We start from the raw sequence: 24424 nt of genomic DNA, 5'->3' as shown, positions 1-24424 counted from the left end.
GTATTACTTTAAGGACACCAGAAAGTAGAGCCTTATAATAATCAATGAAATCATGTATTAATGTCTCTGGCTTTTGAGAGAAACGGGCAGACTAAATAGTCTTGTTACACCGCTAATACATACTTGGTAACATTTCTAACATAATCCTTGCATTTGGAAACCTTAGATATAATGCTCCTTTATATAAAGACAGATTTGAATGATACTGTTGACCGCTCCCACATGAACAAAAGCTCTAACTGAAACATGGCTTTAGCTGCAGACAGGAATTCATCCCCGGGGAGTCTTTAGTTTGATCTTCAGTCAATCAGCCGGGGAGAATGAACCCACTCATCATGTCATCATCACATTTAAAGCACCACAGTAATGTCACAGTGATTAAAGCCTGCAGACTGCCTCTAACCACTCTCCACAGTGACACGGAGCACTCTTATATTCCTTTAAATATAACAACGATCAAATGAAATGCTGTCTGTACGCTGCCGCCTGTCACTGTTCTGTCTTTTCTCTCGAACATAATCAGCCCTAATGAAGTTGTCTTTATGGGGACATCCGCCTTATGGACTCTGACACCTCGTCGGCCGTCTGTCAGCACGGCCTCTGTGTGTCTAACTAAGCCCGGAACATCTGCTAATAAAGCTGCGCTAATGAGCGTCCTTGTTTAGACTTATAATGAGCAATCATTAAGATCCCCTCTCCGTTCTGCAAGGCCCGCAACTCCAGCAATTAGTGGGCTCCCATCGTAAAGCACATCTAAGCTCTAACACTTGGGTGCATTGAATTTTTACGAGGTCTTTAGGCGGCCCTCAGAATTTCTCTGTGGTGCAGCCAAATCAGTCTAAATCATCCAGCCTGCTACATTTGTAATAGTGAAGACGCTACTTGATTTTGAAGTGTTGCACAGGTGGTCAGGCTGCGGGTATCGAGATGCTGTCCTTCAAATTAGAATGAATGGCTTTACAAAGCGAGATCAATCACACTTTTGTGTACAAATCAGTAGTCTTTGATGACTGACTTCCTTGTGTGTTGTGTTTCTCTTGTCACACATGTTGGGAGTCACCATGTCATTGTCACTGCATATTGGATGTCAGTTCGTTAAGAACACTTACTCATTTATTTCTCAACTTAGTATACATCAGTGGCGAAACGTGTCTATCACAACTGGACCTTCTGTAGACACACACACCCCCCGCCCCTCCCTCCCCCTCCGCGGCATTATAATGTCCGTCTTTTCACTGAATTGTCGTCTTGAAAAGGGTACTCACAACAATTCCGCAACAACTTCATCTTCACCTGTTGCACTTGTCATTTCAACGTTAAAAACAATAAAACGGCATGAATTGCTTCGTGGCATTCATCTAGATCCTCTGTCTCGAGCCAGTTAACTAGCGGGCCTTCTAGAGTACCCTGAAACCGAGGGGAACTCTGAAAGAATACGCCCATTGGCTACAAATCAATATGTGATTGGTTGATCAAACTGTCAGTCCAAACGTACGCTCTCATTCAGTGCAACGGCCAGGGCATTCGATCAAGGATGTAGAATACCTTGGTGAAGGATATTCTACCCAGAGACCCAGAACAAGATCTGATTGGTTGCTTTCTTTTCTAACACAAAACCAATGAAATGCGTAGAGCGTGGTCCGAGAAGGACAAACAAATCAACGTAACACTGTAATATTACAGATCAACAACACAGATACGATTCTCATTTATTCATTTTATATACATTTTATTTATATAATTAAATGGATTTTTCGTTTGTTCCAGGGTATTCTCTGAATACCTTGAAGGCCCTGACGGTTTGCCACTGATATACATAATGGTTACATATGGTTATAATTAAAGGATAACCATACCTACAAAGTAATCATGTGGATATGAGTTACCTTGATTTCTTCAAGAGGAAACTTTCTTCCACAAGGCATCCAAAACCTGGGAAATCTGAATGAGTAGGGGTCAGATTTACCAAAAGCAACACTCTATCAAAACATCCATTTACTGACTTTACTGACATTATAATACAAGTCTCATATATCCAGTTGTTTGCTCACTACTTCCAAAACGCATGCATTTTCAGAAAAAACACAACTATTTATTCATTTAATTAAAACAGTACTCGTGAACGGTACAGTAGTGCACTTGCGCAAGTGTTAGATTGTTAGTTTATCATGCAAACATGTGACACAATGCTTTTTTTTTCCTTTTTCTATCAAAATAAATAGAATATCTTTGGGTTTTTTAGTGTCAAACAATACATTTAACATTTAAAATCAACTTGGACATTGAGAAAACGGCATTAACATTTCTATCTATTTCTTTGACTGTATATTGACTAAACGTGTTGATGAATCTAGAAAATAGTAGTTAGTTAACCCTAACCCATTGGATAAATGACAAAGATAATCATCGAAATTGGTTTATTTACTTTTCGTTTGATCAATTATATGGGTAAAAAAGAGGCTTAAAATTGTGTGGAGGAAAGAATAGATCTGTAATGGTTTAAAAAACATGCCTTGCTCATTTTGCTGCAGGTCTGTTCACTGTCTGGGTCCCTAAGGAAACGACTGGAGAACACTTTGAAGGACTTCAGATGCTGACCAGCCTCCTCGCTCCGAAAGGCGCCCGCTCAGCAAAACCACTGATAGAGGACGTGAGCACAGGTTAGTCACATCCACACATCAGATCATTTCAATGAACAATCAACGTCTCTAGAACCAACCATGACTTCTTACCATGTCAAAGGATGCAGTGAAGGCGCTGGAGATGCTGATGAGGATGAAGATGAGGAAGAGTTTGACTGGCAGGTGGAGCAGGAGGAGTACAAGGAGAGCTCTGAGGAGGAGCTGGGGGCGCTGCAGAAATATGGCTTCGGCAATCAGAGGTCTGGAGTGTTTGCACGATTACAGGTGAGCTTAAGCCCTTCTGTCTTTTCTGAATATGAGTGAACGGAATCATGCAATCAAAATGAGGATGACATGGCAAGGTTTAATGTGTGGGGATTACCTGACAGGAGGAACTGACCGACGTGATTGATGTAAAGAACCCAGAAGGAGCGACGGCAGCAGAGAGGAGGCGCGGGCGGCTGGAAGTTGAGGCGTCTGATTTTTCTCCTGACCATTACCTGTGAGTTTATGAGAACACAAACCTTGGACACTCTAAAAGTCTAAAGTCTGGAAGTTAACGTCTTTGTATGATTTCAGGGCTGATTTGTTTGAGGATGAGGAGATACAAAGGCTGCTGAAGTTTAGTCCATGGTGGGCAAAGCTGAGTCCTACAGAGCAGGAGGAGGCTGGTGAGTTCAGATTACCCCTTTTTTAATATATGTTTTTTAAATCAGATTTTTTTAATCTGGATTATGTTGCTTGGATCAAATTAATATTTTGCTGCCATCAAAAAAAGGTTGCATGAATTTTCAATGTTTCACTTTTTTACTAAACGGAGAAATGATTGACAAAAAATACACAAAGTATAAAAACTACCAGACAACAAATCAAAATGTAAGTAAAAATGTCATTTCAAAGTGCTATTTTTAATGAATTATTGACGATAAAAAAATTAAAAAATCTTCTATAGAAAGTAATGTAAATGTTATTTGTTTTACGTCGTGGGATACATATCACATATTCATATAAATGCATATCATTGACATTGTACAAACAATGAATAATAACAGTGACTGAAGGCTACCAGAAGGTGGCATGACGTAGCAAAAAGAGAGAGGGCATTGTTAGTTGGCCAAATTAGCATACTAAAATGAATTGTATTACCATCCCCTTTAGTGCCTCAACTAGTGGCGTATTGTTATTTGAAAAAAAGGATTCTATACGGGAATCTGTTGGCTGGGCTTTCTGCCTGCAAGGCACTGACATTGTTCTCTGACAATATACGAATCCCCAGAGGACGCATGAGTCTTTTCTCTGCCCCCTGCCAGAGGAAGGTCGGAGAGAAAGCAACCGAGCTGCCAGAGCGCCTCAGGGCTCCTCAACAGGAGAGACACTTCCCATTACGAGAGGTTGAACTTGGACCTTCGCTAATCACTGCGTCTCTCTGCCGCGTGCTGACCACTTTGACCAAGTGTTTTGAAATGTATCTAAACAAAAAGTGCAATAAGAAGATGACAACTTACTCTTATTAAAATATGTGCAGTGTATCAGAAGTTAAAGGGCAAGAGCTGTGGAGTTAAAAAAAAAAGGGCAGCTTTGAACAGAAATGTGCAACGTATACAAAGGAATGTGCAAGGTTTACAGTATGGAGTATGAGAGATGGCTCCACTTTAGTTCAATGGCTCATTCACTTAGATTGAGACGTGCCTCTTGTTAGCTGAAGACTCTTCCGCAGCAGCGTTAGCTCCTGAAGCCTCGGCACTGCGAGAGGATATTGAATTGTCCTCCGGCTCCTCTTAACAGCGTGCTCATTCCAGCACTTCCACTGGTTAAGCAGGCGCGTGGCTCACAGCTTATGTGCGGTGCATGGGTGTCGCCCTCTTGAGAGAGGATTTAAATTAAACAGATAGCGTTATCACAGGAGGGAGTGCCGTTCTGTGGCGGGGTTTCCAACCGGCGCGAGGGCTGCTGGCCGCTGATGAGCAGCCATCAGTCAGCAGCGCAGAGACCATTAGCCGCAGCCTGAGTTTCAAACATTACGGCTCCCCCGCCTCACTCTGCATGCTGAGACTGAGTGCCTCAGTCGGGAGCCCGGGCGTAGATAAATGGGCCAAATTAAACTTAATGGCTTGATTGACAGGTCAAATAGCATTAGCCTCAGCCGAGTGTGAAGAATGACCGGAGATTTAGGGCGGCTCGCCATCAAATCCAGAAAGCAGGCTCGTGATTTTAACTGTTAGTCATATATTTTAAATGGCGAGTACAACTCCTCCTTCCTTTCGATTTCTTTCCCGCCCCCTTCAAGTTGACAGATGCATGTGGACACAAGTGCTAATGAAGTAGAAAGTGGCCCCTCGGTGCTCTCCAGTGTCGGGGCCAGCGCTCTGACAGGCCGCAGCTGTCCACTGGAGGCCTGAGGTCTCACGCCAGGTCGGGTTAAATGATCCTGACAGCTCGGCTCTGTCTACCTGCTGCACTCTGTTATGGCTGGCTTTAGAAATCTGACCACGTTAGAAAGAACAAGTTTGCAGACGGTGTCGTGAAACGTCTCTGTGATCGGATGCTTGATATGATCACAGTGTGCCTTCCGAGGTCACGTGTCGACCTTTTGTGAAATCCTGGAAGTGTTTGCCAACCCTCAGCGGTGTTTTGACAAAGCATATTTACTGCATGCCATCAGGCCATCTGGACCGGTAGGGAGCGGCGCAGAGCAGGCCGCCCGCATCCAACTGGAGGAATTAGGTCAGAAATTAATTTGCAATCAGCAGCAGCCGCCATACACTGCGCTAATGCTCAATAGAGCTGATTGGACCCAGCGGAGATGAATGGACCAGGTCTGCTTACCTTCATCACAGGTTTAGCTGCAGGATTAATGATAAATATATTGGCAGTAGCAATTTAACCATTTAGATTGCATTTAGTTTTTGTGAATAGCATTTTTTTAATTGCAAACTCATGTTGTGTAGGGCTGCTTGTTGAAAGAGTCGAATCGTACATCAGGGACCCCTGAGCTGCCTGCTTTTCTTTATTTCTATATTCTAGCAGGAGAAGCAGCTTCTCAAAAGCATTCACGAAGGATGGCTCGACTTGTAGAGCTGGCGGACAATTTCTGCCGCTCAGTCTTCACTACAGCTGACCCGGGTTCGATTCCTACCATTTCTGCACATCACCTCCCACTCAAAACAGCTTATCCATCTACAATAAAGGCAAATAAATGATCTGAAACAAAAGAAAAGCCATTAGGTGAACAGTGTTTCCAACAGGAGGTTTTATGCTTTAGATATTAACGCTCACGGTGATGACACGGCAACAGAAACTCACACCCACGGAGATGCTGCCAACATCTGATTCAGGTTAGGGATGGGAACGATTAATCGAATATTCGAAATTATTCGGGTATTCGAATAATTACTCATGTATTCGAATATATATATTTTTATTTTTTTTTGGGAGTGATGCCTAAGTTGATTACATATTATCAAATTGAATAATTCAATGTGTATATATATACGACAGTGCCAGTTTTGCTCCGCTCACCGGTCCCTCACAGCGGGCAGAGATGCAGGTGCTGATCTCTCTCTCTCGCGTCCGGTTATACTTCACTCGTGTTTATGTCCAAATCCATCAGAACTAGCTAGTTCTAGCTAATGATATGGCTGCTTCCCCTCCCTACACGCAGATCACGCAGACTCAAACCTCCTCTTAGGCCCAAATGTGGCGCAAATGCGCTCCGCAGCCGTTGCGAGATTCCGGCGCTAACAGTTCATGAGCGTGCTCCCCCGCCCCCTGTCAACACTCGCGACACATGAGTGGCCAGCCTAAACAACAATAAGCGCTGCTTGGCAACCGTGTGTGGCGGCAAAGTACAGAGACATTTTGACTGGAGAGATTTAGTTTTGCCGGTATTCAACATATTTTACCAGTCATAGTCCGGTAATTATTTACACTCTAAGAAGAGTCCTACACAACATGGCGTCAAAAAGGAGTAATGTGTGGAAATATTTTGACCAGGTTAGTGAGTGCGGTGTAGAGTGCAAACTATGCCAAATTAAACTTATATGCATGCTATACCCTGCTATACCTCCGTTCCAGCTGAGAGGGTCTTCTCTACAGCTGGGCTGATTGTGAATCACGCACATGAAAGCTGTAGGCCTATAGCTGTCAAACTGTGATCACCAGTTCAATACATTTGACAAATTCGATTTGGTTTCTACACTTATTTGAACAAAAAAAATTGGGTAACAACAAAAAAAATTCTGAGAAATAAAAAAAATTTAAAAATTTACCCAATTTTTTTTTATAGGATATGTACATTTCGGTTAACCGGTTAACCGTTTTTTGGGGGGTCGAATATTCGAATATACATTTGCTTTCAAATTCCCATCCCTAATTCAGGTACAGCCTTACGGCCCGTCTACACTACAGGCATCAAAAAATCTTGAAGCTGGGCGTGTCTGAGTCTTGGCGATTTCTCGCGACCAACAACCAATCACATGAATCTCCCGCCCCCGACATACAAAGCAATAGCAATGTTAAAACGAAGTAAACTGGATATAAAATCCCCAAACAGACGAAAACCTACCAGTTTCACCCACTGTCTCTGCCACCTCCCTCCATGCCTGGTTCCTCCGGTTTGTATCCCGGTAAATAGTTCTGGTCGTAAAGAACCGGGTGATTTGCTACCGTAATTTCTCGTTTGGAAAATGAGGAAATGAACTGCGGTCTGGCTCTCCCAGCTTGCACGCGGTTTGATTGGCTAGCGCTTGTACTGGTGGGATTAGCATAAACGGGATTTGATTGGCTGATGCCAGCTTCGAGCAAGCATCGAGCCTCAAAAGTTGAACATTGCTCAACTTTTGATGCTCGCGATGCTTGCAAAGCCACGCTCCGCTCCCCACAATGCAGTTCGGCGATGATTCAAAATCAACTACGTCACCCCATTCAAGTGAATGGGCGAAGCGTTGAAAGCATTTTTCGATGCCTGTAGTGTAGACGGGCCGTTAGTGTTGTCTTTCTTTAGAACACACGCCCCTTTAATCCCCAGGATAACTTCTGTGAGATTTATGATCCTCAAAGATTTAAGTAGCGCTCTGTTTGTGTACATTTGTCTGCTGAACACACACTTGCTCTTATATTTGTATTCCTCGGGCGCACTGCATATCTACTTGCTTGCATATCTCTTGACTCCGCAAGTGTTAAATCTCCTCTCAAAGCTCAAGTGTTTGCAGAAGCGGCCGTGCAGATGTGAGTGCACGTGCCTGAGCTTTCTTTGTGTCTGTGTGTGTGTTCTGCCGCTGCAGCTGCACTGCTGAGGGACTCAGGTAGCGTCTGCAGGGAGCTAAAGCCTGACGTAATGCAGCAGGAATCTCCTTCCCAGCAGAGCCTCGTTCCCACTGCAGCCGGAGAGATCATTCCGAAGCGCTGCATGTGTATAAATATATCAAGTGTGCCCGCGTGTGTGTGTGAGTTCTCGAAGCCAATACACAGCCGTGCTTCTCCCACATCGGGGGCTCAGCGCAGGGACTCTCCTCATGCAGAGAGAACAATTGCTTTCAGCTGTTTTATAAGCTGCCGGGAGACGGAGAGAAAGAAGAAGCGTCTGAGTTACAGCGTGCTCCTGCAGACCTTTCAATACCGCGCGCCGCAGATAGCTTAAATGGGATTGAAGTCTGTTTGTGTCGCCCCATTAGGCTTGCCACAGATCCCCATTAAGCAGATGTCTCTTTTTTAAAAGGCAACAGTTAGTGAGTTTGCAGAGAGCGGGGGGGAAGCAGACGTTTTGAGTTATTTTCATTTGATGGAAATATATAATTCAGATGTCAGATGCATCTTAATGGGATTGGGTTAACTGATTTAGTGTAAGCCTGTTCGACCTATTTTCTGCCCGTCATTAACTCCTGTCATCATGCGCCTGAACGAGGAACTTTGCCCCCCCCTCCCCCCCCCGGCTGTTCCACAATAGCAGGTTGTACTCAAACGGTAAAAAACAGGTTATATTTGCGTAAATATGTGCAACAGTTTGAACCTGAAACAGGAAGACTGGTTGTGTGCTGATATTTAGAAACATTTTGCACCGCCAGCCTAACAACTGCTGATAGATGTGCACGTGTGTAGTTTCAGCTCGAGATATGTTCAAACTGGGAGCTTTTTTAATTCCAGGAAATAAAATGTGACATAAAGGAAAAGAAGGGACATTTTCTAACACCACAATCTTTAATGGAACATGGGGGAAAAAGTAAAGAAACACTTTAGCGTAACTGTTCTGGTTAGTCTTTCCACTGTTAAAACAATCAGTAACTCTGGGTTTGGTAAAATAAAATCTTCTTGCCTTTTTTTTAATAGAGTTAACACATTCTGAATCAAAGTTTCTCTCATTCACAGAACCAGTTTAATTGTAAACTCACCTGAAAACACTGAGAAACTAAATGAAACCCAACCAAATCGTCAGTTCTGGCCTTATCTAAATAAACCCTTATATCACTGAGTTAGATGTTAGAACATATTGACTTCACAAGCTGTTTTCTCGCTATCTCTCCCCGCTGAGCAGCAGCTCTCACTTATTCTTCGGCGGCAAACCATTAAATGTAATCTTTAATCTTAAATTAGTTGACAAAGAAAGAGAATAAAGGAAAATGTATTTCATGCATCGGATTGGGTGCATTATCCCGCTTTGAGGAGTTGGAGAATTATTCCAGGGCCATTCATCCATCATTATCGTCTTATCTGAGGGGGGGGGGGGGGGTCGTTGAGAGTACCGGGCATGGATGTATAAAGAGAACTGGATACACGGGCACTCTGTTCATTCCTTTGAAAGATCCTCGGTGTCGCATGAAGCCAAAACGGCCTGCCTCTCGAGAGATAAGTACCCATATCTGGGCCAATAGAGCAGGTGCACTTGCGTTTTGCTTAAGCTTTAAGGTCATTAAAATGAATGCTGCGAGACAAATCTGGAATTGGCTTTTACTGCATTTGACAACTTTAAGACCCTTATGATTTAGATGAAGGAAATATAAAAGTGTTTGTACTGGATAGTTAAAAAAATATCCATTGATTTACAAACGTCTCTTTCCCAATGTAAGTCAATCGGGAAAAAGTCCTTATGAGCACAATGACGTCACGGACTGACACAGAAGTTGTTGTGCCACCCATTGGCCACTATATCAATTTGCTTCAATGCCCGGTGTAACTTCTTGAGGGGTTTGTAGGAGGCCCCCAAAATTCCCTTTCCCTGGACACATTAACAGCTTTGGGGATTCAAAGGCGTTCTCAGGTCCCTGGTCCTCAATACTCTGACCTTCTCCCAGCTGGAAAAGCCTTGAAAAACCATGTGGCACTATTAATAGATCCCGAACACCTCAACTGGCTCCTTCTATACGCAAGGAGCATTTGCTATACTCTGAATCCTCTCTGCACTATAGAGAGGCGAAGTCCCGCCCTTCTACTTCCGCCCCATAGGACCTTATTTCGGAAAAACTATGTATGAAGTCAATGGGGAGAGAAATATTATCTTTCGATCCCGTTTGAATTGTGCCAAGAATTACACATACGATGTTTGTCAATCTTAAAAAATTATTTTATTTATTTTTTATTTTATTTAATAAGTTTGTCGTAAAACTGTTGAAATATAAGACGATGAAAAATATGCAACTAGAAAGACTACAAATCCCAGAGTCGCGTAAGTGATGTCATTAACGTTACACATTACACTCGTGTTACTCACCGAAACCTTGTAAAGCCGGTCCCGCATGCTGGCTCTCACGGAACCGACTAACTCCCCTTGTGTGTACGTACAGCTCTCAACGTGCCCAGACTTGTAGTGATTTTGACCTCTTTTAATACTTTTCACTTCATTCTGAAAGAAAGTGGTGAAATGTGCCAACGTGACGGCCATCTTGGTGTTGGTGACGTGTGCAAGACCAGAGTTGTAGTTCATTGAGCGGTTTCACACCAAAAAAAGCGTTACTTCACAGTTTTTTTTTTGACTTGCAAAATTATCTTTTAAATTGACAAACATCATATGTGTAATTCGTGGCACAATTCAAACGGGATCGAAAGATAATCTTTCTCTCTCCATTGACTTCAATACATACTTTTTCCAAAATAAGGTCCCATGGAGGTCCCCCGGAAAGGGAGGGACTTCGCCTCTCTATGATAAGAGGACTGAGCCTCCGCATGTCTGATTAAAAACAGTTTTCTTTAACACCTTTTGCCCTCCACTTTATTCGCACTAATGTTTTGCCACGGGCTGATACTTCAGGATGGAAATCACCTGCAGCGGCTGGACAGTTGATCCTGTTATATTACCATAACAATCGCATTTCAAGGTCGGACTACTTCAATGACACGAAGCCTTGATGAGATTTGTCCATTTCATTACGTACGGAACTCTTCAGTCGGGAAGCTAATAGGCAATCCCACGAAGACATGCACACACATTGCTTTAAAATCTAGGCTTATTGCATATTTGGTAAAAATGTACTGTCAATATCTTAGTCCGGAGCATTCAACGTTTCCAAAAGAGCACAGTAAACCGTGACGTTTGTGTTTGTATTCCGATTTGAAATGACAGGCTTATTGTGGACAGAAGGCCAACACTGAGAGAAAATGGTGCTTTCTCAGATTTAGCCGGCTTAGTGTGGACGTCATCTTAAAAGACGCAGGACACTAAATCCACATTATTAAGCTGTGTTAATCACAGCAGCGCCATAATGAAACATCAAGCCTTTTTTCTGGATACATGGTGGCTCTGCTAATGTTTTTGTTGTCCATGTAAATCTTGTGTGTCCAAAACTAAAGGATTGTCTGAATCACTACTGGATTCCTCTGCAGTTCAGTGTCTTAAGTCTTTGTATGCACTTTCTCCTGCAGCTGTATCATTCACCGACGGCGAGAAGGAGCAGCTGAGGAAATTCACAAACCGTTCCTACCTGCTGGACAAGGCGTCCCGTAACCAAGTGTGGCTGAGCCTCGTGGACATCCTGCTGACATATTCCTATGAAGTGCGCTCTACAGAGGGAGAGCACAACGTGAGTGTGTGTGACTGTGTGTGTGACTGTGTGTGACTGTGTGTGTGTGTGTGTGTGTGTGTGTGTGTGTGTGTGTGTGTGTGTGTGTGTGTGTGTGTGTGTGTGTGTGTGTGTGTGTGTGTGTGTGTGTGTGTGTGTGTGTGTGTGTGTGTGTGTGTGTGTGTGTGTGTGTGTGTGTGTGTGTGTGTGTGTGTGTGTGTGTGTGTGTGTGTGTGTGTGTGTGGACGTGTGTGGACAACTCCTCCTGAGCAGCACTTAGCCTTGGATGACAAAACCCTCTATCCTCAAATCCTTTAGACTCCCTTCCATTTCATTCAAAGCCTTAAGAGATTACCAGCAGATCCCAGAGCTCAGTCCGGGCCTCTTTGTGTCACTCTGCTAAGGTAGCTGCACAGAGGAGAGGTGAGCCGGCCTGACAGTTCACAGCGCATGTGAATGAAAGACTAGAGATATTTGATACAGCAAGATCCGTCATGAGAACATTTTAATTTGGAGATCAAGTCCCCTAGCCTGCTCCTTGCAGTGAACATGATTTTGTCCCATCAGAGTTATGTTACTGTGTATTTCCCTTGTCTGTCATTGCTGTGGTGATAAGTGGTCCCTTTCCCCCCCGCAGGTAGAGTCACCGTGGACGATCAGAAAACTCAGCGGGACTCTCTGCTGGCTGGAGGTGAGTCAGTTACTGCCCAAGGAAATAAGATGTGAAGGATTTACTCTTACATTCTTATGTATTTACTCATTTAATTGTGACTATAGAGCCATATTTAATAGGGCTGACATCTACTGGTCAGTTGGTCCGTTGGTTGGTCAATGGGCGATTGTCCAACCATTTGTTATTGGTCGGATTATGGCGGTTGTTACTCTCAATCTCAGAATATTGCTTTTTACCATTATTTACTAGGGTGTGTGTGTGTGTGTGTGTGTGTGTGTGTGTGTGTGTGTTTGCGAAAGAAGAAAAGAGACATGGTACACACACACACACACACACACACACACACACACATACCATGTATGCATCACTTCAGGGGACATTACATTGACTTACATGCATTTCCTGGAGACTTATCCTAACCTTAACCATAACCAACACATGCCTAACCCTAACCCTTACCCTTAACCTTACCCTAACCCTAATCCTAACCAAGTCTTCACCCTAAAATTAATGATTCCCCTCATGGGGACCTCCAATTTGTCCCCATAAGGGAAGCCAGTCCCCACACGTGACAATGTAAACAGATTTAGGTCCCCACAAGTATAGTAATGCTAGACCACACACACACACACACACACACACACACACACATACACATACACATACACATACACACACACACACACACACAAGCAATCCTTGTCTCAGTCCTGACAATTGTGTTACTATAATGCCTAAAGTTTAAGATTTGCTGTTGCGTATCTTGGTTGATTAACTTTGAGTCTGTCATTTAAGTGTAAAATGTAAGTATATAATACTAATCTTACATTCTTATGTATTTGCTAATTGAATTGTGACTATAGAGCCATATGTAATAGGGCTGATACCTGCTGGTCAGTTGTTCTGTTGGTTGGCCAATGGGCGATTGTCCAACTGTTTCTCATTGGTCGGATTATAGCGGTTGTTACTCTCATAAGGAGAATATTGCTTCTTAATCCATTATTTACTAGGGCGAGAAACAAAGAAGAAATAAAGAAGAAAAGAGACCTGGTGCGCACACACACACACACACACACACACACACACACACACACACACACACACACACACACACACACACACACACACACACACACACACACACACACACACACACACACACACACACACACAAGCAATGCCTAAAGTTTGCGATTTCCTGTTGCGTATCAAGGTTGATTAACTTTGAGTCCAGTACATAATACTAATGTTATAAAGGATTTAATATGCTGCTAATAGCTTAATAATTACGGCCGATTCAGTTAATCTTAAAATAATGTGCTGTCATTTTCCCTTAATTGACCAATTGATATGTTGAAGAGTTGGAAGAGTTTTAGTGAACCCAGATTTTCTTTGTTAGTTCCGGGTCAGATGTCCTCTCAACCTTCTTAAACAACAACAAAACAAGCCTTGGGAAGAGTGATTGAACATTAAAAAAGGTCATTTGTACAATTTCTTTGGCTCTTGAGGGTTCTGTGTGAAGTCTAATAAGTGATGAATAAATTCTCCCACACCACGCCGCTCCTCCGCTCGCTCCACTGGTTTCCGGTAACTGCTAGAATCCACTTCAAGACAATGGTACTTGCTTACCATGCTGCGAATGGATCTGGCCCTTCCTACATCCAGGACATGGTTAAACCGTACACCCCAGCACGTGCACTCCGCTCTGCATCAGCCAAACGACTCGCTGCGCCCTCGCTGCGAGGGGGACCCAAGTTCCCATCAGCAAAAACACGTGGGTTTGCTATCCTGGCTCCAAGATGGTGGAATGAGCTCCCCATTGACATCAGGACAGCAGATAGCTTACACACCTTCCGGCGCAAACTGAAAACTCATCTCTTTCGACTCCACTTCGAGCGATAGAACTATTAACAAAGCACTTATATACTAACAAAGGGCTGGCTTATCTAAAGCCAGTTGAGTAGCACTTGAAATGTTTGGCTCTATGAAGCCTGATGTACTTATATGATTCTGTTTTCTTCAAGTTTGTATTTTGTTGGTCGAACGCACTTATTGTAAGTCGCTTTGGATAAAAGCGTCAGCTAAATGCAATGTAATGTAATGATGTTCCTTGACTCAGCGTTAATTGCCGCTAAAAACCACAAGCAAATCTGGGTGTGAAGTCAGAAACGTCTTCAGCCCGCTCCTCATCTCTCCTTGAGACTAGTTTCTCAAGGCTAAGTTGCACTATGGGTTGCCTTTTTTCCAGTTCTTATGCAACTGACTCAGCCTTAACTTCTCCTGCTTTGAAACCCATTTCCAGATGGAACTGGTTTCCATCAGGTTACAGATGTGTATTCAGAGCACATGTTGGCAGGACTTGTTGCCAACCTGCTGTGAGAGAGGCGGCGTGCTGCTGGGTCTCAACTCGCAACCTTGCTGATTGTATTTCAAAGAAAGATTTCAAAGGAAAACACAAGTTCACACACACTTATCACCTCTGTCAGAGTCCACGTCACACGGACCTTTCTCAACTTGCTGATTGTGCCAATCAAATGTGGGCATGGCGTGACTGAGGCTGTTCTCTACCAAAGTGTTTCTGAAAGTTCAACGGCCTCTATTTTAATTGATCAATTACTGAAATTGAAGATGACCGAATCAAAATTCGTTTTTTCCCATCCTTAGTTTTAAACAGCCAGCAAATAGACGGATTCTTATTTTCAAATATATATTGTCATGGGAAATACGGAGCATGATTACCATTTAATTGTATCCCAGCGAGATTGAAGATCTGAACAGTGTTCAAAGGATTGCCCCATATATTAACAATGAGATTCTCACAGAGGAAAATCTTTTATTCTTCAAATTACTTTTAAATTGATAAGGAACTGCTCGTTAAACAATGTTATTTTTTATAACTAGAGAAGAAAAAAATACATAAAAAGGGAGGAAAAAGTCTACGCTATTATTCCACAATTTATAGTTTGTATTTTAAACTTTTGGACAAAACATTTTTAGTGCGTTGAGCTGTGATTCTCTAAAATACCAACAATGTGATTATGACTAAGTCCTGGCGTTAACATACTGTAAAATACTTTTTCTGTAAAACTGTTTTTGGGTGTATTCAAACACTTAAGTTGTTTCTCTCACATAAACCGTACATTAAAAGTGAAGTTGGGATTTTAAGGTGCATTTTCTGAGGCTAAACATATACTGTTATTGACGTTCCCCGGGGTCCTGCTGACACTGAGCCCCAAAGGCATAAGAGCAGGTGGGCGAGTGACACATCTGTGCAGAGCACCGGAACAAAAACACCAACACATCAGAGACAGCATGACTATAACGCTACAAAAAACACTTTCTTTGACCTGAAAAATACTCCCAAAAATACCAGGATCCAAAAAACACAGTTCCCAACGTCCTGGACATAGCTGAATGGACTTTATTTATATAGCGCTTGTAACCCCTTAAAGTGCTTTAACATGTACAATTAACTCAGGAAGAGTGACGTTCACCCCCTCACACACTCGGGGTTAGATATCTTGCTCAAGGATATACGGACATGTTGAATGCGGGTGTTGAATCAAACATCCAACCTTCTGATTGGCAGTCGTCCCCCCTGTTCCTTAGAGCCAGGGTTGCCCGTTTTTTTTTTTACTTTCGCCTCCGCAGTGGACTTAAGGTGAGCAGGCAGTCGTTCAATGTGGCCCAATATGATCCTATTCACACTGCTTAAAGAATGTAGCCATGCGTTGTCTGAAAGATTGTAAATCCACACCTGTACTTAGAGCTGTCGACTTGCTATCGGATTACAAAAGACGCATTTGTCAATTACAGGCATTAACAGTGCCAAGAGATGTTACACCACTTATATTATCCTCTTTGTTGCATTTGATCATTGTTCCGCAGCAGCCATTCAACACATTCGTTTGAACTGTTCTGCATGATTCACAGATTGGATGTGTTATAAAAGCATTAGACAGACTCCTGAGGTGAATATTGATGTGTGAATGCTGAGACTTTCACACATGCACACATGGTCTCGCTCTGTGTGCATACTGTATGTTGACATCAGTGATTGAACACACTTAAGAGGCGGATATTTGCTCTGAAGCTAACAGTACAGGATCTATCAATGGCACTAACACAGGCCTCCAATGGGATCTACAGGAAGTTGTTAATCGTTACTTGGATCCTGTTCAACAAGCAGGAACAGGTGTTACCAATTCAAAGAGCAAACGCTAGTGTGTGTGGTCTGTCTGCTCACAACCTGCCACTAAACAGTCACTTGAGTGTGTAGGCTGTGTGACTTGCATTAGAAATAGTTCCTTGATGTTTTCTACCGTTTAAGACCATGTGGAGGACAACATTATCTTTAGAGTTTTTGCATAAAAAAGAGTTGCATTCACACTGGTGGCTATTGATAATGTTCTTGAAATTAGCTTTTTACATTGACAGCAGGGAATCGTTCAATTGCTCCCTTTTTCTGTGGCTAATAGTGGCTGCATCTAGGAAAAGAGGTCCGATAAAAGACATCATTTTGACAGACACAGCACCATGTTTCACCTTTTTATATTGTTTCCTGCTCTCCTTTGTCACTTGTGGCACATTTCCACTGCAGCGCGGTTTAAGCGTGCCGTGCCAAACCCGCCCGTTTTTGGTTGCGTTTCCACTAGGGGTAGATCTGGCTAGCGGGTACCTTTTCACAGTTTTCTGGCTCTCCAAAATCGAGGTTCTTTCCGGGCCAACAACCGGGCTGAGTATGCTAAACTAGTGAGAGAATCGCTGGCGACTACAACAAAATGAACATATTTTACCGTGATTTAATTGTAATACACGTTTCAAAATGATGCCGAAGTAACAACATACTGATACCGGTTAGTAACAACCATGAATTAATGCTTTGACAAGTCTGCAGACAGACGGCAGGCGAAAAACCCTTTAAAATGTTTTCTGAATGGAGATCGGTAGGAGTGTAACGGTTCACAGAAGTCATGGTTCGGTTCGTACCTCGGTTTGGGGGTCACGGTTCAACTGGCTTACCTAAAGCCAGTTGAGTAGCACTTGAAATGTTTAGCTCTATGAAACCTGATGTACTTATATGATTCTGTTTTCTTCAAGGTTGTGTCTTCCTGGTCGAATGTACTTATTGTAAGTCGCTTTGGATAAAAGCGTCAGCTAAATGTAATGTAATGTAATGTAATGTAATGTAATGTAATGGTACGGTTTCAGTACAACAAGAAAAAGCAAAAAAAAGTCCCAAATGCATAATTCCAGGCTTGTTGTTATTTATGTTTGAACAGTAGTGCAAGTTTCAGTTAAAAAATAAGGAACTCTGACATTTTGAATAATGAACTGTATTAAACAGTTAAAAACAAACCACACACAGTACCACACACTCAGATGGCCATATTATCTATAATGGCTGATGTCAAACAAAAAGCTTTCATCAAGCTGTAAAACTTAAAAGAATGTCTTGAAAATATGACATCATAAATAATAAGAAAGTGTTTCAAGAGCGCAAAGTCGTTGAAAAACATATGCCAAAAGCTTCCGTCGGTCGGTCGATTAATCGATTATTATTCGCCAGGGCTGCCGAATAATCGATTTTGATTTTTCAAGTTTTTCCTTGTACGATGTGAGGGTCTAAGGACAGAGGGTGTCGTATTGTCATACTGATATTTTGTACAAACTGTAAAGTCCACTGAGACAAATGTGATATTGGGCTATATAAATAAACATTGATTGATTGATTGATTGATTGATTGATTGATTGATCATGGTCAGTTTCTGGCAACCCTAGTTCAAGTACAACAAACCAACAATGCAACATCAAAATAACACGGTATACTTTTTTTCAATAACTATTATTCTGCTAATAATCACAAGTCAGCTTTGTAATTATACAAAACATCGATTGACCAGAATTTATCCAATCTATTAAGAAATAATCAATAGGAAGAACTCGTTCCATACTTTAACAGAAAAAACCTTTCCTTTCTTTTTAGAGAAACACTTTGTTCTTAATATTGATGCAGACTAATCTGGTTTCTTGATGTCTGTTCCAAGAAGTTCTCTGAGTGATCTTGATAACTGTTCTCAGTACAGCCTGACCTGGAACAGTTCCTCTTACTTCCAGAGTTGAGGAGGTTCAAAGTTTTTCTCTGCAAAGTTATCCAGTTTACTCCACAAAGTGGGTTTATGGAACAAGGCCATAACGATGACTCCCCTTGATGTACAAAGTGATTGATCACAGGGGATGTTAGCGACAGACATTTGGCTTTTTAAACATTTCTCTATGTATCTGCAGGTTTGCTTTTTGGAGCAACTCTGCAGTGTTGTTTCAAATGTCTTCACTCTAGCAGGCCCAGTTTGTGGTCAAACTGAAGAGGAAACCATGCATTAGCAGTAATGTAGGCCTTGCCTGAGGAAGTGGTTGACCCTAATCACCACATTGGGGTAAATAAACCTGACAAAGACCCTCTTCAGAGCTCAGTCCTGAATCAACATGCACCCATTTTACATTCATATGGATTGCAGTTCATGCCTGTCATCAGAAGGCTTCTCATGTAAAGCTGGATTTGTAGTTAAAGCATTTGTAATGGAAGGCATCGCATTTCTCATGTTGATTGCACCCTTGCAAGACTAGACAGACATAACGTACGTGATCCTGATGTTCCAGTAGTAACTGTTGAGCTATTCATGTACTACTTGTATGGATCTCGAATCGAATTATATCCAGGTAACTATGTTGCTGTCTCATTGCTGTTGAAGTCACAAACAAGTGACCCAGAAATGCCTTTATACTAAGAACTATATATGCGCTAATGCAGTTCTTAATCTTTTCAGCCAATGCTTCAACTGGAGAGTGTCATAGCCGAAGAAAACAGTTGTCTGATTACATTTTCAACAGGAAAAAATGATGGGCAACGTTTTCTTTATGAAGACAGGGTGCCCGAAACAGCCCCATCCTCCTTTCTCTGTAGCTGAGGTCATCACTTTTTAAACTTGATGCAGACAACGCTTGTTGCAATGTATGTTATTTGAAATGCAAAGCCAGCCAGAGCAACACTTCTTACTTTTCGAAACACGGCAATAATCTCACAATATGCCCTGCAGATTTGTTGTCAAAATCCCAATAAACAACATTTGTTAAATTCTAAATAGGTCTCAATATACCATTTTAAATGAAAGAGTTCCATGCTGAATAGATGTCCCATTCTACACTATGGCTTTGGAGGTATAGCGGTAGTCCACCAAAGAAAGGTTGGTGGTTTGAGTCCCAGCCCTGCTGTTGATGTGTTGCACCCAATGGCATGGCCAATGGTGTGTGAATGTTAGTTTCCCTGAGCAGCAGCTCTTTGTATGGCAGCCTCTGGGTGTTTCTCAATGTCGAGGAGGCTTGCTTGGTAGCACATGTACCTCCGAGTCACTTGCTTCAGAAGCGAGGCAAGAATCTTTCCTAGCCTCGGAAAACGAAGAATGGTGGAACAGGCTGACAGGTGTGCAGGTGTGCGTCATATGCGAGGCCCCGCCTTAAATGGAGCGCAATTTCCGCCAAAGATTTGGAAATTGGTCCATGCGCAAAGCATTGTGGGGATTTTAAGACCGGAGTCTACACATGTGCAGCCTCGAAATTTCCCACAACGAAGTACGCCGGCCTCGGTGGAATTCCAAGTATCCTGGACATTGGAACAGTCCTTCGGCGGCACTCGAGGACGTAGTAACCTTGGAATAGTGGCTCTGGAGTAGCTTTCCTCGAGAAACACCCCCTGCCTCTGTATGAATGTGTGTCAATGGGTTGCAAAGAATGGAATAGCATTATAAATATTATAAACGCTCCTTTTACATATCATATTCCACAGACTTAAGAAAACCCCTTTTCGTGGTACATTCCCTGCAGAAATCACATAGTTATGAGTATGTTTCAACAAAATTGGGAATATAAAAACAAAGACTTATTCAAGTTTCTGTATTGTAGTTGTTTGCTCAACACCTCCATTGCATTTCCTTCTGTTATCGTCGGTGCTCCAGAGGTTTGTTGTTGCCAGTTGTTTCACGCTTTCACTGACAACAGTTGCGCACATCTGCCAAGACAGATTTGAAAATAGACGCTCCTTCATTAATGTTACACATGTGAGCTCACACTACAGATGTGGCCCACAGCGTCCTCATTAGGTGTCGGACGTGCACACATGGTCACCACTTGTGATCGAATAATGCTAATTATAAACAGGCCAGTGATGCTGCCTAGAGGAGTTGTGTTGAACAGACCCTAACAGCAGTGTGTACTTTCTCTGCCGTGGTGCCACAGTGGAGTTAAGAAGAGTCTCCACCTGGCAGCTCTTCACTGTCAGTCAGTCAGCCGGCTGTCAGCTGCTATTGACAGGCCAACTCACTGAAACACCCCCACCCCTTTCCCTTTCCCCTTCCTTTTCCTCTTCCCGTCACCTTGTGCTCGACAATAGATTCCTCTCCTTCTTTGACTGCCTGCCTGTCTTTGTGTCACCGTTAAATCAGCTTCTTTTTGAATGCTCTCACTGTCTATCTCTCTTCCCTCGCCTAACATTCACTTCAAATTATTGTCATATGCACAGTAGCAACAGTGTAGATATGGTAATGCACATCTTAAGTCCTAGGCTCCTCCAACAATGCAACATCAATAAGACATAAAACAAGAAAAAAATAATAGTGCAAGAAAAAACTGAATAGTGCAACATTATCTTGCAAGATCAATATGAAAGACATTCAGATGAAGTATTGTTACAGCCAAAATAAAACACTATTAGATAAGGGCGTTCACATAACATTTAAATTCAAAAGTGTAACATTCGTAATACATTTCTCCAATTTACATATTGCACAAAACTGCTATTACGACAGTGGTAGTAAACTCTATGCATGTAAAAAAGAGAAATCGATACAATAAGCTAAATGTTGCAGAGAATGTTGTAAGTGAACAATTGAGGAGTCTATGGGTGTTTCTCAATGTCGAGGAAGGATGCTCCAGAGCCACTATTTCAAACATACTACGTCATCGAGTGCCGCCGAAGTACTGTTCTAATGTCCAGCATACTTGGAATTCTACCGAGCCCGGCGTACTTCGTTTGGAGAAATTTCGAGGATGTTATTGAACATGTGTAGACTCCGGTCTTAAAATCCCCACAATGCTTTGCGCACGGACCAATTTCCCCAAATCTGTGGCGGAAAATGTAAGGCGGGGCCTCTCATATGACGCACACTTGCTAACCTGCTCCACTCTTCGTTTTCCGAATGCCAGGAAGGATTCTTGCCTCGCTTCTGAAGCAAGACGCTCGGAAGACATGTGCTACCAAGCAAGCATACTCTCGATTTGAGAAACACCCTGTATACATATAAATAAAATAGGACCCCTCCCCCTCCGTCCTCAGTCGACTGCAGCGCTCCCTCCCCCTCCCCTTCTCTACCTTATTTACACTCCTGCTAAACAAGCCCAAGGGAGAGCATGATCCCGTATGACACGCACTCTCGAGCTCGCGACACATCCCTAACAAGCCACAAAGGCAGAGAAAGAAGCAGGAGATGAAAATCTGTGCCTCTTGTCTCCGGGCTGTGTGTCCATTAGTGCGGAGAAACTCTTGAGAGGGGAGGCAGTGATTAAAGAGGAAGCAGCAATTAACAGGCCAGGGCTGCAGAGGTGTTTAAGAGTTGTGAGCCCCTATTTTGCCAGCTCAATAAATGGGGAGTTGTTGGGAGTAATTAGCACCACCAGCGACTGCCGTGCACACCTGGAGCCAGCCAGCAGGAAAAGAGAGGTTGATAAATGCTTGGGCTGAAATATATAGCTGAACCAAACGCTAACTGTCAGTCTGACTACATATTCTTCTCTGATTCAATAAAACATGGTCTGTTTTTGTGCTGAGTCTCATGCTCTCTGTGTTGCAGACGTACAGCTCCCTGCAGGACGTCCTGGTGTCCTTTGGACGGAGGGTGCTGTGCTACCCGCTCTACAGACACTTTTCCATGGTGTCTGCGGCCGTTCGTGACACGACTAAGATTTTGCAGTCAGGTAAGTCGACGAGTAGCGCCACACACACACTTACATGCGAACATTGTCGATTTAAGCTAGTGTAAAGACATCTTAACTTATCAGCACTATTCGTTCCTGACACTTTGACGATCAAGAAGGAGCGGTTCACGAGCAATCAGTGTAGGGCTTTACCAAATGTCAACTTTTACATTCAAAGCTTCAAATTAGGTTTTCCAAATGAGGGTTTGAATGTCACATTTTATGACATCATGACGTTGAAAATAATTAAACGTAGTTGTATTTTTCTATTAGTAGTTATGCATGTTATTAATAGGGCTGTTAGATTGCTGCTGAGTTAAAACAGGTATGTGCCTCACTTCAAGTGGAACAACAGTTTTGAGAACAGTGAAAATAGTATTTTAGAAAGGTTTATTTATTTCAGGAATATTTTCTTACATTGAAACCGGTAGTACAAATTGGAAATGATGACATTTTGCTTTTTTCAGTAATTGTTTTACTTTTTGTATTGTAATTTGAACCCTCTGGTGAAATTGCAAATGTTGGAAGTCAGAAAAGTTGGAATCTAATTCTACGGTGGCTGAGCTCAGAGCAGACCGGTCAGAATTGCCAACACAAGAATAAAGGTTAGCAGTAAACTATTGGAAATTTATTTATTTTAGTGTGCGCATAAATAAACTCTGCAGCTCCACAATTTCCAAGAAGCCCCAGTGTTTGCTTCCCAGCTGCTCTGCAAAAGTAAAGAGAGAGGGATAGAGACTAGAATTAGAAAGCAGAGCCGGAGCAGCACAATCTTGGTTGCAAATTGTATATAAAAACATTTATTCAGTGCCTTTTTTAATCAGGGATTAACCATGCATTTACACGATTCGCCGCTAAATAAACGTTTCGCAGTGAGATACACAGACTGGTAGAAAGCTGCATAGATTGAAATGAGACCGTTTCCCCTTACATTATAAACCTGTCTGATATGTTTGTGGTTTAGACAGGAATAATATGTCGCATAATCTTTATCGGCAACTGTGCAGAAATGCTGGGTTTAAACAGAATGACTAGCCAAAAAAAATGTATATCATCGTTTGGAATATTGATTCTTACTATTGCTGCAAAAGTAATATTCCTCCCACTAAATTAAGAGTGGCCCCTCCTCCTCTGGGAGAGAAATGTGGATTAGTCTGAAACGGACTGTTGACTTTGATATCTCAAAGCCCGGAGTAATCTTTAAATCAAAAGCCCCCGCGGACAGATGAAACACTGTACACACAGGATGTGTGAGGGCTGAGATTATCCAGCTTGTGATGATTTTAACACTGGTAACTGACAGCAAATTAAAGGCCTTTTAAGCTCCGGATTAGCATTTCCACGCCTCATTAAGTAGGGAGATGAGTTGATCGGGCGAGCCGGGGAAACGGCAGTCAGTTTTGTCCCCTCACTTAATTTCTCTTACCTCAGGAACACTTTCTAAAATCGAGATTTCTCATGTTCCCCCCCCCCCGAGTGTTAAAATACTGATTTAGCTCTTAATTTTGCCAAATGATAAGAGGCTGTTTATTTAGGAACGAGCAATTTATTGTTTTTCACTCACCACTCATAACCCTCATTATTCGTAAGTGAACTATGAGTAATAGGGGTTTTCCTTAATGAATTGTAACACCACAGTAATTCAGCCTGGCGTGTGTTTGAGAGTGTTTCCTTCCAGCATTACATTTCACACTCATTAATGTGTCAGGATAAAGCAAATGGCAATGCATGCCCCATGTTTGAGGCACTTCATTTAAGTGGCAGCGAAAGCAAACATTCATAGGTATTAGCAAAACAAACCCATTAATGGCAGCGTGCATGTTGAGGCCTCCGAGGAAAGGTTATCGGGGGGGGGGGTAAATATTTGAACAGCCCTCAGGAAGCAGGTGGAGGAGCTGCTTAAGAATACTCTCCACGCTGCCAGAGTGGATATAAGTAAGAAGCTACTCGGCAGGTGCAGGGGAGCGGAGTTAAGACATTTGAAGGAAGATCTCATGATCAAAGTGAGGAAGCGCGTCGGCTGATGTAGCACATTTTTGCAGTGGCTTAACTAGGGCTGCTCAATTATGGCAAAAATCATAATCTCGATTATTTGGGTCAATAATTGTAATTGCGA

At 42.5% G+C, this 24424-nt stretch overlaps 1 protein-coding gene across 2 annotated transcripts in view; it reads left to right on the top strand.

The window, feature by feature from the left end:
• Nucleotides 1-24424, top strand: part of shq1 (SHQ1, H/ACA ribonucleoprotein assembly factor) — a 50442-nt gene that overhangs the window by 7264 nt on the left and 18754 nt on the right. For both annotated transcript variants that reach the window (XM_034204582.1, XM_034204583.1), the window contains exons 4-10: nt 2532-2660; nt 2743-2906; nt 3011-3123; nt 3201-3292; nt 11472-11629; nt 12246-12299; nt 22185-22308. In XM_034204582.1, the coding sequence (XP_034060473.1) occupies nt 2532-2660; nt 2743-2906; nt 3011-3123; nt 3201-3292; nt 11472-11629; nt 12246-12299; nt 22185-22308 (834 nt within the window). The remainder of the gene's footprint in view (nt 1-2531; nt 2661-2742; nt 2907-3010; nt 3124-3200; nt 3293-11471; nt 11630-12245; nt 12300-22184; nt 22309-24424) is intronic.

This window comes from Gymnodraco acuticeps, unplaced genomic scaffold (genome assembly GCF_902827175.1).
Source record: "Gymnodraco acuticeps unplaced genomic scaffold, fGymAcu1.1, whole genome shotgun sequence".
Lineage (NCBI taxonomy): Eukaryota > Metazoa > Chordata > Actinopteri > Perciformes > Bathydraconidae > Gymnodraco > Gymnodraco acuticeps.
Note: the sequence above shows the minus strand (reverse complement) of the source record. Positions and strands in the feature narration are given on the sequence as shown.